This window comes from Rana temporaria, chromosome 12 (genome assembly GCF_905171775.1).
Source record: "Rana temporaria chromosome 12, aRanTem1.1, whole genome shotgun sequence".
In the NCBI taxonomy this organism is placed as follows: Eukaryota; Metazoa; Chordata; class Amphibia; order Anura; family Ranidae; genus Rana; species Rana temporaria.
In genome coordinates this window covers 120,006,625-120,018,810 of record NC_053500.1, presented here as the reverse complement: position 1 = coordinate 120,018,810, position 12,186 = coordinate 120,006,625, and the positions used below count along the sequence as shown (strand labels likewise).

Sequence of the window (12,186 nt, the reverse complement as noted above, 5' to 3'; positions counted from 1 at the left end):
GCCATTAATGTCTAAACCACTGGCAACAGAAGTGAGTACACCCCTAAGTGAAAATGTCCAAATTGGGCCCAAAATGTCAATAATTTGTGTGGCCATCATAATTTTCCGGCACTGCCTTAACTCTCTTGGGCATGGAGTTCACCAGAGCTTTACAGGTTGCCACTGGAGTCCTCTTCCACTCCTCCATGACGACATCACGGAGCTGGTGGATGTTAGAGACCTTGTGCTCTTCCACCTTCCGTTTGAGGATGCCCCACAGATATTCAATAGGGTTTAGATCTGGAGACATGCTTGGCCAGTCCACCACCAAATAATTTTGAAGGTGTGTTTGGGGTCATTATGTTGGAATACTGCCCTGAGGCCCAGTCTCCGAAGGGTGGGGATCATGCTCTGCTTCAGTATGTCACAGTACATGTTGGCATTCATGGTTCCCTCAATGAACTGTAGCTCCCCAGTGCCGGTGTCTTTTTGATCTAGTTCCCCTATATGGTTCCCTGCTTGACTGCGCGGGCGCAGACGAAGCCCACGGAAATCTCCGAACCTCGGGCGGCATCCAGACTCATTCCTTAACATCCCAGTGGATTTGAGGATGTTAAAAAAAAAGAGTCAGGAGGCTGAGCGAGCGCAGCGAGCCGTCCGAGCGGAGCAAGGGCGTGAGGCCGACTGGCCACTTACAGCAAATTCCACGTCGCCCTGGACCTCTTGCTACAGCTGCTCAGGTTCAGTGATTTCCGTCGGAGGATAGCATATCGTCAGATCACCGGCAGCACTCATGCAGCCCCAGATCATGACACTCTCACAACCATTCTTGACTGTTGGCAAGACACACTTGTCTTTGTACTCCTCACCTGGTTGTCGCCACACACGCTTGACACCATCTGAACCAAATAAGTTTATCTTGGTCTCATCAGACCACATGACATGGTTCCAGTAATCCATGTCCTTAGTCTGCTTGTCTTCAGCAAACTGTTTGAAGGTTTTCTTGTGCATTGTATTTAGAAGAGGCTTCCGTCTGAGACGACAGCCATACAGACCAGTTTGATGCAGTGTGGGGCATATGGTCTGAGCACTGACAGGCTGACCCCCCACCCCTTCAACCTCTGCAGCAATGCTGGCAGCACTAAAGACAACCTCTGGATATGACGCTGAGCAAGTGCACTCAACTTCTTTGGCCATGAAGAGGCCTGTTTTGAGTGGAACCTGTCCTTTTAAACCGCTGTATGGTCTTGGCCACTGTGCTGCAGCTCAGTTTCAAGGTATTGGCAATCTTCTTATAGCCTAGGCCATCTTTATGTAGCAAAACATTTTTTTTTTAGATCCTCAGAGAGTTATTTGCCCTGAGGTGCCAAGTTGAACTTCCAGTGACCAGTATGAGAGAGTGAGAGCGATCACATCAAATTTAATACACCTGCTCCCCATTCACACCTGAGACCTTGTAACACTAACGAGTCACATGTCACCATGGAGGGAAAATGGCTAATTGGGCTAAATTTGTAAATTTTCACTTAGGGGTGTACTTACTTTTGTTGCCAGAGGTTTAGACATTAATGGCTGTGTGTTGAGCTATTTTGAGGGGACAGCAAATTTACTAATTATACAAGCTGTACACTCACTACACAACATTGTAGCAAAGTGTCATTTCTTCAGTGTTGTCACATGAAAATATAGAATAAAATATTTACAAAAATAGGAGGGGTGTACTCACTTTTGGGAGATAGTGTATGTAGAATATTACACTGGCCCGGATTCACGTAGATGCGCGTAACTTTGTGCGGGCGTAATTTATCCTATTTACGTTACGCTTCCGCAACTTTTACAGGCAAGTGCCGTATTCTTAAAAGAAAGTTGCGGTGGCATAGCGTAAATAGGCCGGCGTAAGCCCGCCTAATTCAAATTGTGAAGAGTTGGGCGTGTGTTATGTAAATTAACCATGACCCGACGTGATTGACGTTTTTCACGAACGGCGCATGCGCCGTCCGTGGAAAATCCCAGTGTGCATTGCTCCAAAGTACGCCGCAAGGACGTATTGGTTTTGACGTGAACGTAAATGACGTCCAGCCCCATTCACGGACGACTTACGCAAACGACGTAAATTTTTAAAAATTCGACGCAGGAACGACGTCCATACTTAACATTGGTACGCCGCATGTATGCCACCATATAGCAGGGGTAACATTACGCCGGGAAAAGCCTAACGTAAATGGCGTATCTGTACTGCTCCGGCCGGGCGTACGTTCGTGAATTCGCGTATCTAGCTGATTTACATATTTCTAGGCGTAAATCAGCGTACACGCCCCTAGCGGCCAGCGTAAATATGCAGTTAAGATCTGACTGCGTAATAGACTTACGCCGGTCGGATCTAATAGAAATCTATGCGTAACTGATTCTAAGAATCAGGCGCATAGATACGACCGCTCAGACTCAGAGATACGACGGCGTATCTGGAGATACGCCGTCGTATCTCCTTTGAGAATCTGGGCCACTGTGTTTAAAGTTTATATAAAGCCATTTTCATATTGGATAGAGTAAGGAATGGTTAACATCCTAATCAGATTCAAGGGTCCATTCACACTATAGCATTACGGCAATGCACAGTAATGCACGTTACATGCATTTAATGTAATGCAGTGTTATTTATTATGATTGTTGCTCCAACACACGTTGGTGACAGATGTGCATTGCAGCACAACATGCAGTGCGCTGCCAAGAAACGTTTTTGCTGTGTTTGGTGCTTTAGTGGACCATTCACTTTGAACTGGCTGCCTTAACCCAACACACGTTGACATACAGCGTGATAAGCGTCAGCTCACCATATGGTGTGAATGAGCCTTCAACTCTCTCTTTGTAACATTAGTGAGATCTCACCTCTCATTTGGTTCCAGAGAAACAGCAGAAAGCAAAGCTCCCACTAGAAAAGCCAAAAGTATAAACCGATTACATTTAAGCTTTAGCCAATAATTTTTACATATTATTTGTTCATGTTCATGATGGGGTGTTGTATTGGTGCATCCATTACATACTTGCCTACACACTTTCTGCTATAACGTGTCTCTCCCCCCTTTCAAAAATTTGGGAAATATAAGTAAGCAAGTGGAAATCTCTCCAAAGCTCTCTCAGGCCTCGTACACACGACCAAGTTTCTCGGCAAAAAACAGCAAGAAACTTGGGATTTTTTTTTGCCGAGGAAACCGGTCGTGTGTACATTTTTCGACGAGGAAACTGTCGATGATCCTGTTGAGCCAAAAAGAGAGCATGTCTTCTTTTTCCTCGACGGGAATGGAGAAACTTGCCTTGTCGAGTTCCTCGACAGCCTAACAAGGAACTCGACGAGGAAAACGATGTGTTTCGCCCGTCGAGTTCCTCGGTCGTGTGTACGAGGCTTTAGATAATTGGCATCAAGATTTATCTCTTGAAAGATTTCTCTTGACCTGATAACTCAAAAATTTGGGATTTTCCATTACTTTATAACAGAGAATGGGGACCAGGACAGATAGAGAAGTGAATCTCCGTAGTGGGGGACACAGACAGCAAGAAAACTCTGGTAGTTGAGGAAAGTGGAAAATAGTGCTTGACTGGTATTGCTATCTTATTGATGTTGATGTAAGTAAACTGGTTCCCAGGCAGGTGGCTTCTGCACCCCAAAGGCTCATCATGGTCCCCTTGGCTTGTTATATAATGTAACCAAAATGTAAACAGAAGCTCTGTGCCACTATTAAAATGTCCAGATAAAACTTTATTCCAATAAAAGTCAGGACAATACAAAGAGTATCCAAAGTGCTTTGGGTGTCCAAAAACAACCCTTTATCCGGGCTAGGGATTGAAAAAGAGCCTGCCAAACCAGCAGCTGATAAAACCTTTACTGGTAATCACACAGTACCATGTTCCTGACTGTGAAACCCAAGATGACGAGGATGGCCTCTTGCACAATTCCCATCCAAGCACCCCTGGTAGTGAGAACAGGGATTGCTAGGGTAGCAAAAGGGAGCAGGTGGCAGTAAGACCCTTTTCACACTGGGTGTTTTTCAGGCGCTTTAGCGTTAGAAAAAGCGCCTGTAAAGCGCCTGAAAGAAGCTGCATCTGCAATCCCAATGTGAAAGCCCGAGTGCTTTCACACTGATGCGCTGCGCTGGCAGGGCGTCAAAAAAAGTCATGCAAGCGGCTTCTTTGCAGTGCTTTAGGAGCGTTGAATACACCGCTACTAAAGCCCCCTTCCCATTGAGGGAGCTTTTTTTAACACCAAAGTGCCTGAAAAATGCCCAGTGTGAAAGGGGTCTTAGCAGCGCTTTACCAGTGTTTTTCGGGTGCTGGCAATGTAAAAGGGCTCTGAAAGCACTGAAAGCAGATGAGGCTTCTTTCAGGCTTTTTTTTTAATGCCAAAGCCCCTGAAAAACACCAGAAAAACGCCCCAGAGTGAAAAGGGGTCTAAGCTGGAGCAGTGATTTTGAGTTTTGAAGACGTATGGAACCGGGTCACTAGCTTGGTTCGGCAGAAGCCAGGAAGATACGTACAGAATCACAGTCAAGTTCCAGGTTCGAGACAGCTAAGGGTCGGCAACGTACTGGCAACGAGGTACAAAGTCAGAAGGCAGAGTCATGGTCAAAAGTCCAGGCTGGGGTTGGTAACACAGATGAGCGGAAGGCAAAACAGGTGAAGGAAATCCAAAGAGAAGCATAAACATAGCCAGATCAGTAACAAGAACAGCAGGTTCAAGATTAAAGGACACATGGATCAGGAGCTAAAGACAATCCAGTAATGAGGCTAGGTAGACCTCTGGTTTAAAAAAGGCCACCAGGCACCAAGATCTGTGGGCTCACCCTTGCATGTATGTATGCGCCAAGGCCCGTGCGTGCACATCTTGTGAGGCTTCTATGCTCATGTCCCTGCACGTGCGCACAGAAATGAGAACATGCTACACAAGGTTCCTGAGACACCGGAAGAAATACCATGAAAGGTCCAGTTCACTTCTAGTCCATTTACATTGTTTTCAAGCTTCAGTTTTCAACCAAAACACTATGGGGCAGATCCTCATACATTTGCATGGGCGCAGCGTATGTGAGATACGCTACGCCGCTGTAACTTACTTTGCAAATGTTTGAATCCTGAAAGAATTTGTGCCGTAAGTTACGGCGGCGTAGTGTATTTCTCGCGGCGTAAAAGGCACGGAATTCAAATGCGGCAAGTAGGGGGCGTGTTTCATTTAAATGAAGCACGTCCCCGCGCCGAACGAACTGCGCATGCCCCGTCCGTCAAAACTCCCAGGGTGCATTGCTCCAAATGACGTCGCAAGGATGTCATTGTTTTCGTCGTGAACGTAAATGGCGTCCAGCCCCATTCACGGACGACTTACGCAAACGACGTAACATTTTCAAAATTATACGCGGAAACGACGGCCATACTTAACATTGAGTACGCCACCAGATAGCAGCTTTAACTATACGCCGGAAAAAGCCGTACGGAAACGACGTAAAAGAATGCGACGGCCGCTCGTACGTTCGTGGATCGTCGGAAAAAGCTAATTTGCATACTCGACGCGGATTACGATGTGAACGCCACCCAGCGGCCGCCAGAAAATTGCATCTTAGATCCGACGGCGTACTAAGGCGTACGCCTGTCGGATCTAACACAGATGCCGTCGTATCTTGTTTGGTGGATACCAAAACAAAGATACGATGCGCAAAATTTTAAATTACGTGGCGTATCAACAGATACGCCGGCGTAATTTCTTTGAGGATCTGCCCCATTGGATATTCTTTTGATTATCCCCTAAACTTTTATTGGAATAAAGTAATACATGGACCTTTTAGCGGTGGAGTGGTGCTTCACCTAAAGTTTTGGGTTACATTAGAGCAAATGAGAATGTTTTGAAGTCATAAGGTTAGCATAGCAGACAGGCAACTAAGATATTCCACTTATTCCAGCTTTAATTAAAAATACTGCTCTCTGTGTATAAAAGAGTTAAACTGAGGGATTTACTGTAGAAATCCGATATCTCTTCGTAATAACAGGTCTTTATGACTGGTGTTTTAATCTTAAACTGAAGGAGTTTAGAGGGACGGAAGCATTGCAGGACAGGTGACTTCAAATAATTCAGTTTGGCTGCCATATGGAATATAAATTAAGGGATAATCTTCCTTAAATATTAATAAGATTGTGATGGTGAATTTCTGGATTGTTCATAGAAAGTAATTCTCTTCCGTGGTACCCCTGTTTTCACAGACCCAGACGCCTTCCTCAAATCAGCCCGTCTGCAACGCCTGCCATCCTCGTCTTCTGAGATGGGAAGCCAGGATGCCTCCCCCCTCCGTGAAACCGTCAAAGACCCCTTCAGCTCGGAGTGCAGCTGCCGGCGGGATGGCCTTACCATCATTATAACTGCCTGTGTCACTTTCGCTATGGGTGTCACAATAGCACTCATCATGCAGATTTACTTTGGAGATCCTCAGGTAAGAATGTTGAAAATGATGTCAAAAGCCACATGTTCTCTTTTAAAAGTAAATTTAGCAACTAGAAAATGGGAACCGTACTTTACCATATGTGTAGCTTCTAGTGAATTATTTTCTTAGCCCATTTGGCTTTGCACTCGCATAATTGGTGCATTTAGACTAACTTTTATGGTCACACATGTACATGATATTGATATTCATTTTTGGATAGTGTTAGTAAGTTAAAACCCATTTTCAGGGTCGCCATCAGGAATTTTGGGGCCCCTTACGCAGCTTCAGGCAGCGGGGGGGGGGAGGGGGTGGCGCGAACTGAGAAGCTGGGGGGGTGTGCTGCGAATTGAGAAACGGCGGAGTGCCGTGTATTGAGAAGCGGGGGGGTGCTGCACCGCGAATTGATCTGCGGGGGGGGGGGGACGGAGTCTGCCGATGCAAATTTAGGTGGGGGGTGGTTAGGGAGATGACAAAAAAAAATAATTAAGAATTTTTTTTAAAAAATTGTAAAAAAACGGGGGGGCTCCGGCCGGGCCTTTGGGGACCACCGAGCCCCTTACATGTTTTCTGCCTGTACCCCCCTGATGGCGGCCCTGCCCATTTCATACGATTTTTTTTTTGGTGCCGTGACCCGGATACGAACCGTGGTTTGTTGCGGCCACAACGCAGAGTACTAACCACTATACGATCACAGCCTTTATACGATTTTTTTGTACTTGTGTGCAGCCAACATAAAGCTGGGCATAGAATGAGATGACAGATTCTGGACTGGACTATTTTTGGTCAAATCATATGAAGATCTCTTAATTTTGTTTCATGCACATGCCCAGAATGATTAATCAGACAGCTTTAAAATTGGACTGATCATTATTGCTACTTCAATGAGATAACTTGCACTAAAAGAATTTGTAATTTCCCCGGTTCAGCTCAGAAAAGCTGAGTGTTCAGAATAATGCAGTAGCTAGCTTAGTATCTTGTTTGACAGTGATAGAAAAATAAGGAAACCGATCCCCAACCGGTTCCCCACAGACAGAGAGGGATGGACTATTACGGTACTGGTTTGATTGATATGAATTCAAGTTATATAGTCGATAAAAAAAAGAAAAATGTTATTAATATAAAACTAAGAAAGAATAAAAGTATACATAATCAATTACACATAAAAATGCATGATAAACAATCAATATAGGTCACCAGCATATTGGTCCCCAAAAGTGGAAAATCACATTGGGATGATTGTTCACGGATTGCATATCTCAACTAGTTTTGCGGTCTCAGAACCGCTTCTTCAGGAGAAAATCTGCAAATGGTTAACAAATAATTAACATAGAGACCAAATAAACAAATATAAATCAAGTTAACACTGAAAACAGAAATAAGTAAAGGGGAAAGAGCGACGTTGCTTTGTGCAAAGCAAAAATCTGTGCTGTTAAATATAGTTTAAAGATTAATTGGAATCCTCTTATGCCGCGTTCACACGATCGGTCAATCCGATGAGTACGGTCTGATGGACCGTTTTCATCAGACTAAACCGATCGTGTGTGGGCCCCATCGGTTATTTATCCATCGGTTAAAAAATGTGAAACTTGTTTTAAAATTAACCGATGGATACCTAACCGAAAGAAAAAAAACAATCGTTTGTAGGCACGTCCATCGGTTAAAAATCCATGCATGCTCAGAATCAAGTTGACGCATGCTTGGAAGCATTAAACTTTTTTCAGCATGTTGTTGTATTTTACGTCACCCCGTTCTGACACGATCAGTTTTTTAACTGATGGTGTGTAGGCGCAACGGACCATCAGTCACATTCATCGGTTAACTGATCGAAAAATCCATCAGACTGTTCTCATCGGATTGACCGATCGTGTGTACAGGGCATTAGTCTCTAAAATCATACTGCAAATGGTATATTAAAATTAAAACATTTTGAATTTTAAATGATAAATGTATCATTTAAAATAACTTTCTCTCTATATAAAAGCACTAAACGTGTTGACTCTATTTGTTTATCTTCAATAAACAACAATATAATTAATCAAATTAGACTTTTTTTGGACATCGGTCGCTCCTCTTCAATCACCCAAGTGTTTCCTGTGCAATGCTTCCATTGTCATTTATAGAAAGGTAGCAGCCCTAGACCCTAACAGAGTCTATCACCTACAATTAGGATACAACTTGGAATTGGAATTGGAAAATTGGAAGCAATTTCCTTTATACCCTCCACACAGTAGCTTGCAACTCTTCAGCCCCAAGCAGCATCAGTCCAGCGCTGTCTTCCACTCAAACTTAAAGTTTGTCTATGTGTCTCTTCTGGAGGGATTTCCCCACACTTCTTGTCTTGCAGGAAGTGAGCAGACATCTTCACAATGGGACAATATTATATACAAATGTTACATAATTGTACTATTAACCACTTGCTTACTGGGCACATAAACCCCCTTCGTTCCCAGGCGAAATTTCAGCTTCCAGCACTGCGTCGCTTTAACTGACATTTGCGCGGTCGTGCGACGTGGCTTTCCAAACAAAATTGACATCCTTTTTTCCCCACAAATAGAGCTTTATTTTGGTGGTATTTGATCACCTCTGCAGTTTTTATTTTTTGCGCTATAAACAAAAATAGAGCGACAATTTAAAAAATATATTTTTTTTACTTGTTGCTATAATAAATATCCCAATTTTTTTTTTAAAAAAAAACTATTTTTTTTCTCAGTTAAGGGCGATACGTATTTTTCGACGTATTCTTGTAAAAAAAAAAAAAAAAATCACAATAAGCGACTGGTTTGCGCAAAAGTTATAGCGCCTACAAAATGGGGAACAGAATTATGATTTTTTTTTATTATTTTTTTTTTTACTAGTAATGGCGGCGATCTGCGATTTTATTGGGACTGCGATATTGCGGCGGACGTATCGGACACTTTCGACACAAATTTGGGACCATTCACATTTATACAGCGATCAGTGCTATAAAAATGCACTAATTACTGTATAAATGTGACTGGCAGGGAAGGGTTTAACACTAGGGGGTGAGGAAGGGGTTAAATGTGTAGCCTGGATGTGTTCTAACTGTGTGGGGGGAGGGGGGTGACTGGGGGAGGTAACCGATGCTGTGTCCCTATGTACAAGAGACACAGACCAGTCTCCTCTCCTCTAACAGCACACAGAGCTCCACGTCCCTGCTGTTACCGGCTGTGTCACCGACGATCGCGTGTACCCGGCGGACATCGCGGCCGCCAGGTACACGCATCGGCTCCCCAGCGATGCGGCTGCACAGTGTTTACCCGCTGCGCGCACCTGAGAGCCGCGCTGTTGACATCTTTTGTCAATAGCGCGGGTCTCAAGTGGTTAAAGGGGTTGTAAAGGTTCGTTTTTTATTTTCTAAATAGGTTCCTTTAAGCTAGTGCATTGATTTCCCTTCTAAATGTTTTTTTTCTTTGTTATCTTTGTCTGAATTTCTCACTTCCTGTTCCTCCTCAGTAAGCTGTTCTGGCTGACTAACCCCCATGGATGATGGGGGGCAAGCTTACTGTGGAGAAACAGGAAGTGAGAAATTTAGACAAAGAAAAAAAACATTTAGAAGGGAAATCGAAGGAAAATAAGTGAACCAACAATGCACTAGCTTAAAGGAACTTATTTAGAAAATAAAAAACAAACCTTTACAACCCCTTTAATAGTACAATTATGGACCAATTGCATATAATATTGTCCCATTGTGGAGATGTCTGCTCACTCCCTGCAAGACAAGAAGTGTGGGGAAATCCCTCCAGAAGAGACACATAGACAAAAATCTAAAAACAGGTGTTAACCTTTTATTGCTCTATTCAGTCCTAAAAAAAATAAAAGTTTTAACTAGAGTTGAACATTAAAACCAAAATACTAAACCAACTTTGAGCGGAGTTGAGATTTTTGACTGTGCACCTTCTATGTAGCTTTTCTGCAAAGGAGCTTGGATAAAAGGTGCTAATTTGACAGCACTTGGTATTAAAATCAAAACATATTTTCTGCATTGACTCTCTTTGCTCTTGAATAGTACAATCTTATGTTTTTGTGACACACTAAATTTTGACACAATGTAATAATACACAAAATGCATGTGTTGGTGTTTGCCCCTTTCAGATTTTCCACCAGGGGGCAGTGGTGAGTGATGCTTCCCATTGTACAGCTTTGGGTATTGAGGTGCTGGAGAAAAGAGGGAGCTCCGTTGATGCAGCCATTGTCACCGCTCTTTGTCTGGGAATTGTTAATCCCCACACATCAGGCATTGGAGGGTAAGTGCAAAGCAGTTTATTCGCTGTTTTGGATTTCACTGCTAACCTCTGTTTTTTTTTGTCATTGTTTTGTTGAACTGAGGAGAAAGCTAATGTTTTAGTAGCAGAAGGCAAATAGAAAAGCTTTGTTCCCTTACATTGTGCACAATCGACTATCAGTATCAACTTCGGTGGTGCCCAGAGCCGCCATCAGGGGGTACAGGCATTACACATATAAGGGGCCTGATGATCCCCAGGGGCCAATTTTTTTTTCCGTTTGACCCCCCACTTTTAAAAACTTGCAGCAGGGAAACGCCCCCCCCCCCCCCAAAGCATGTTTAACCACTTCCCTACCGTAGGACATCATATGACGTCCTGGAATTTAGGGGGGGATATCTGAATGATGCCTGCAGCTACAGGCATCATTCAGATATCCTTTTTTTCAGGCGACAATTTTTTTTTCCTGATCTCATGCTTTCCAGCCTGGAGGAGAGATGTGGGGTCTTATTGACCCCGCATATCTCCATAAAGAGGACCTGCCACATGCTATTCCTATTACAAGGGATGTTTGCATTCCTTGTAATAGAAATAATAGCGATAAAAAAAAAAGTAAAAACAAGTGTAAAAATAAAAAAAAATTAAGTAAAAAAAATTTTTTTAAAACGCCCCTGTGCCCAGTGCCTCGCGCTCAGAAGCGAACGCACATGTAAGTCCCGCCCACATATGTAAACGCCGTTCAAACCACACATGTGAGGTATCGATGCGTGTGTTAGAGCTAGAGCAAAAATTATAGCACTAGACCCCCTCTGCAACTCTAAACTTGTAACCTGTAAAAAAAATTAAAGCGTCGCCTATGGAGATTTTTAAGTACCGAAGTTTGGCGCATTTCCATGAGTGTGCACAATTTTAAAGCATGACAAGTTAGGTATCTATTTACTCAGCGTAACATCGTCTTTCACATTATACAAAATAATTGGGTTAACTTTACTGTTTTTTATTTTTAAATTCATGAAACGTTTTTTTTTTTTTTTTAAATGCATTTGAAAAATTATTGCGCAAATACTGTGCCAGAAAAAAATTGCACTGAAAGCCACTTTATTCCCTAGGGTGTCTGCTAAAAATATATATATAATGTTTGGGGGTTCTGAGTAATTTTCTAGCAAATAAAATATGATTTTTTACATGAAGAAGAGAAGTGCCAGAATAGGCCCGGTATGGAAGTGGTTATCAGCTAAAAAAATCAGGCACAATGTCTGTAAACCCAAAGTTAGTTCAGTCATATATCTCTGTAGAGATATGCTCATTCTCACCGTCATAGGGATCATTTCTTGTCTACGAATGTTATAATCCTGTTTTGCTTCTTGTAACTCTGCCAGTAACAACCTCTCCATTCCATATATGATTATCTCAAATAAGGATCCATTAACTGTAACATAATAGGTGCATTTAGGAGAGCTTGAGATGTTGGCCTGAAGAAACACACAGCAAATGCCACTCGTTAAAGGACA

General features: G+C 43.0%; 1 protein-coding gene across 1 annotated transcript in view; it reads left to right on the top strand.

The window, feature by feature from the left end:
* GGT7 (gamma-glutamyltransferase 7) overlaps positions 1-12,186 on the top strand; it is an 82,073-nt gene that overhangs the window by 18,262 nt on the left and 51,625 nt on the right. The window contains exons 2-3 of the mRNA XM_040330397.1: positions 6,217-6,443; positions 10,548-10,699. Of these exons, the coding sequence (XP_040186331.1) occupies positions 6,217-6,443; positions 10,548-10,699 (379 nt within the window). The remainder of the gene's footprint in view (positions 1-6,216; positions 6,444-10,547; positions 10,700-12,186) is intronic.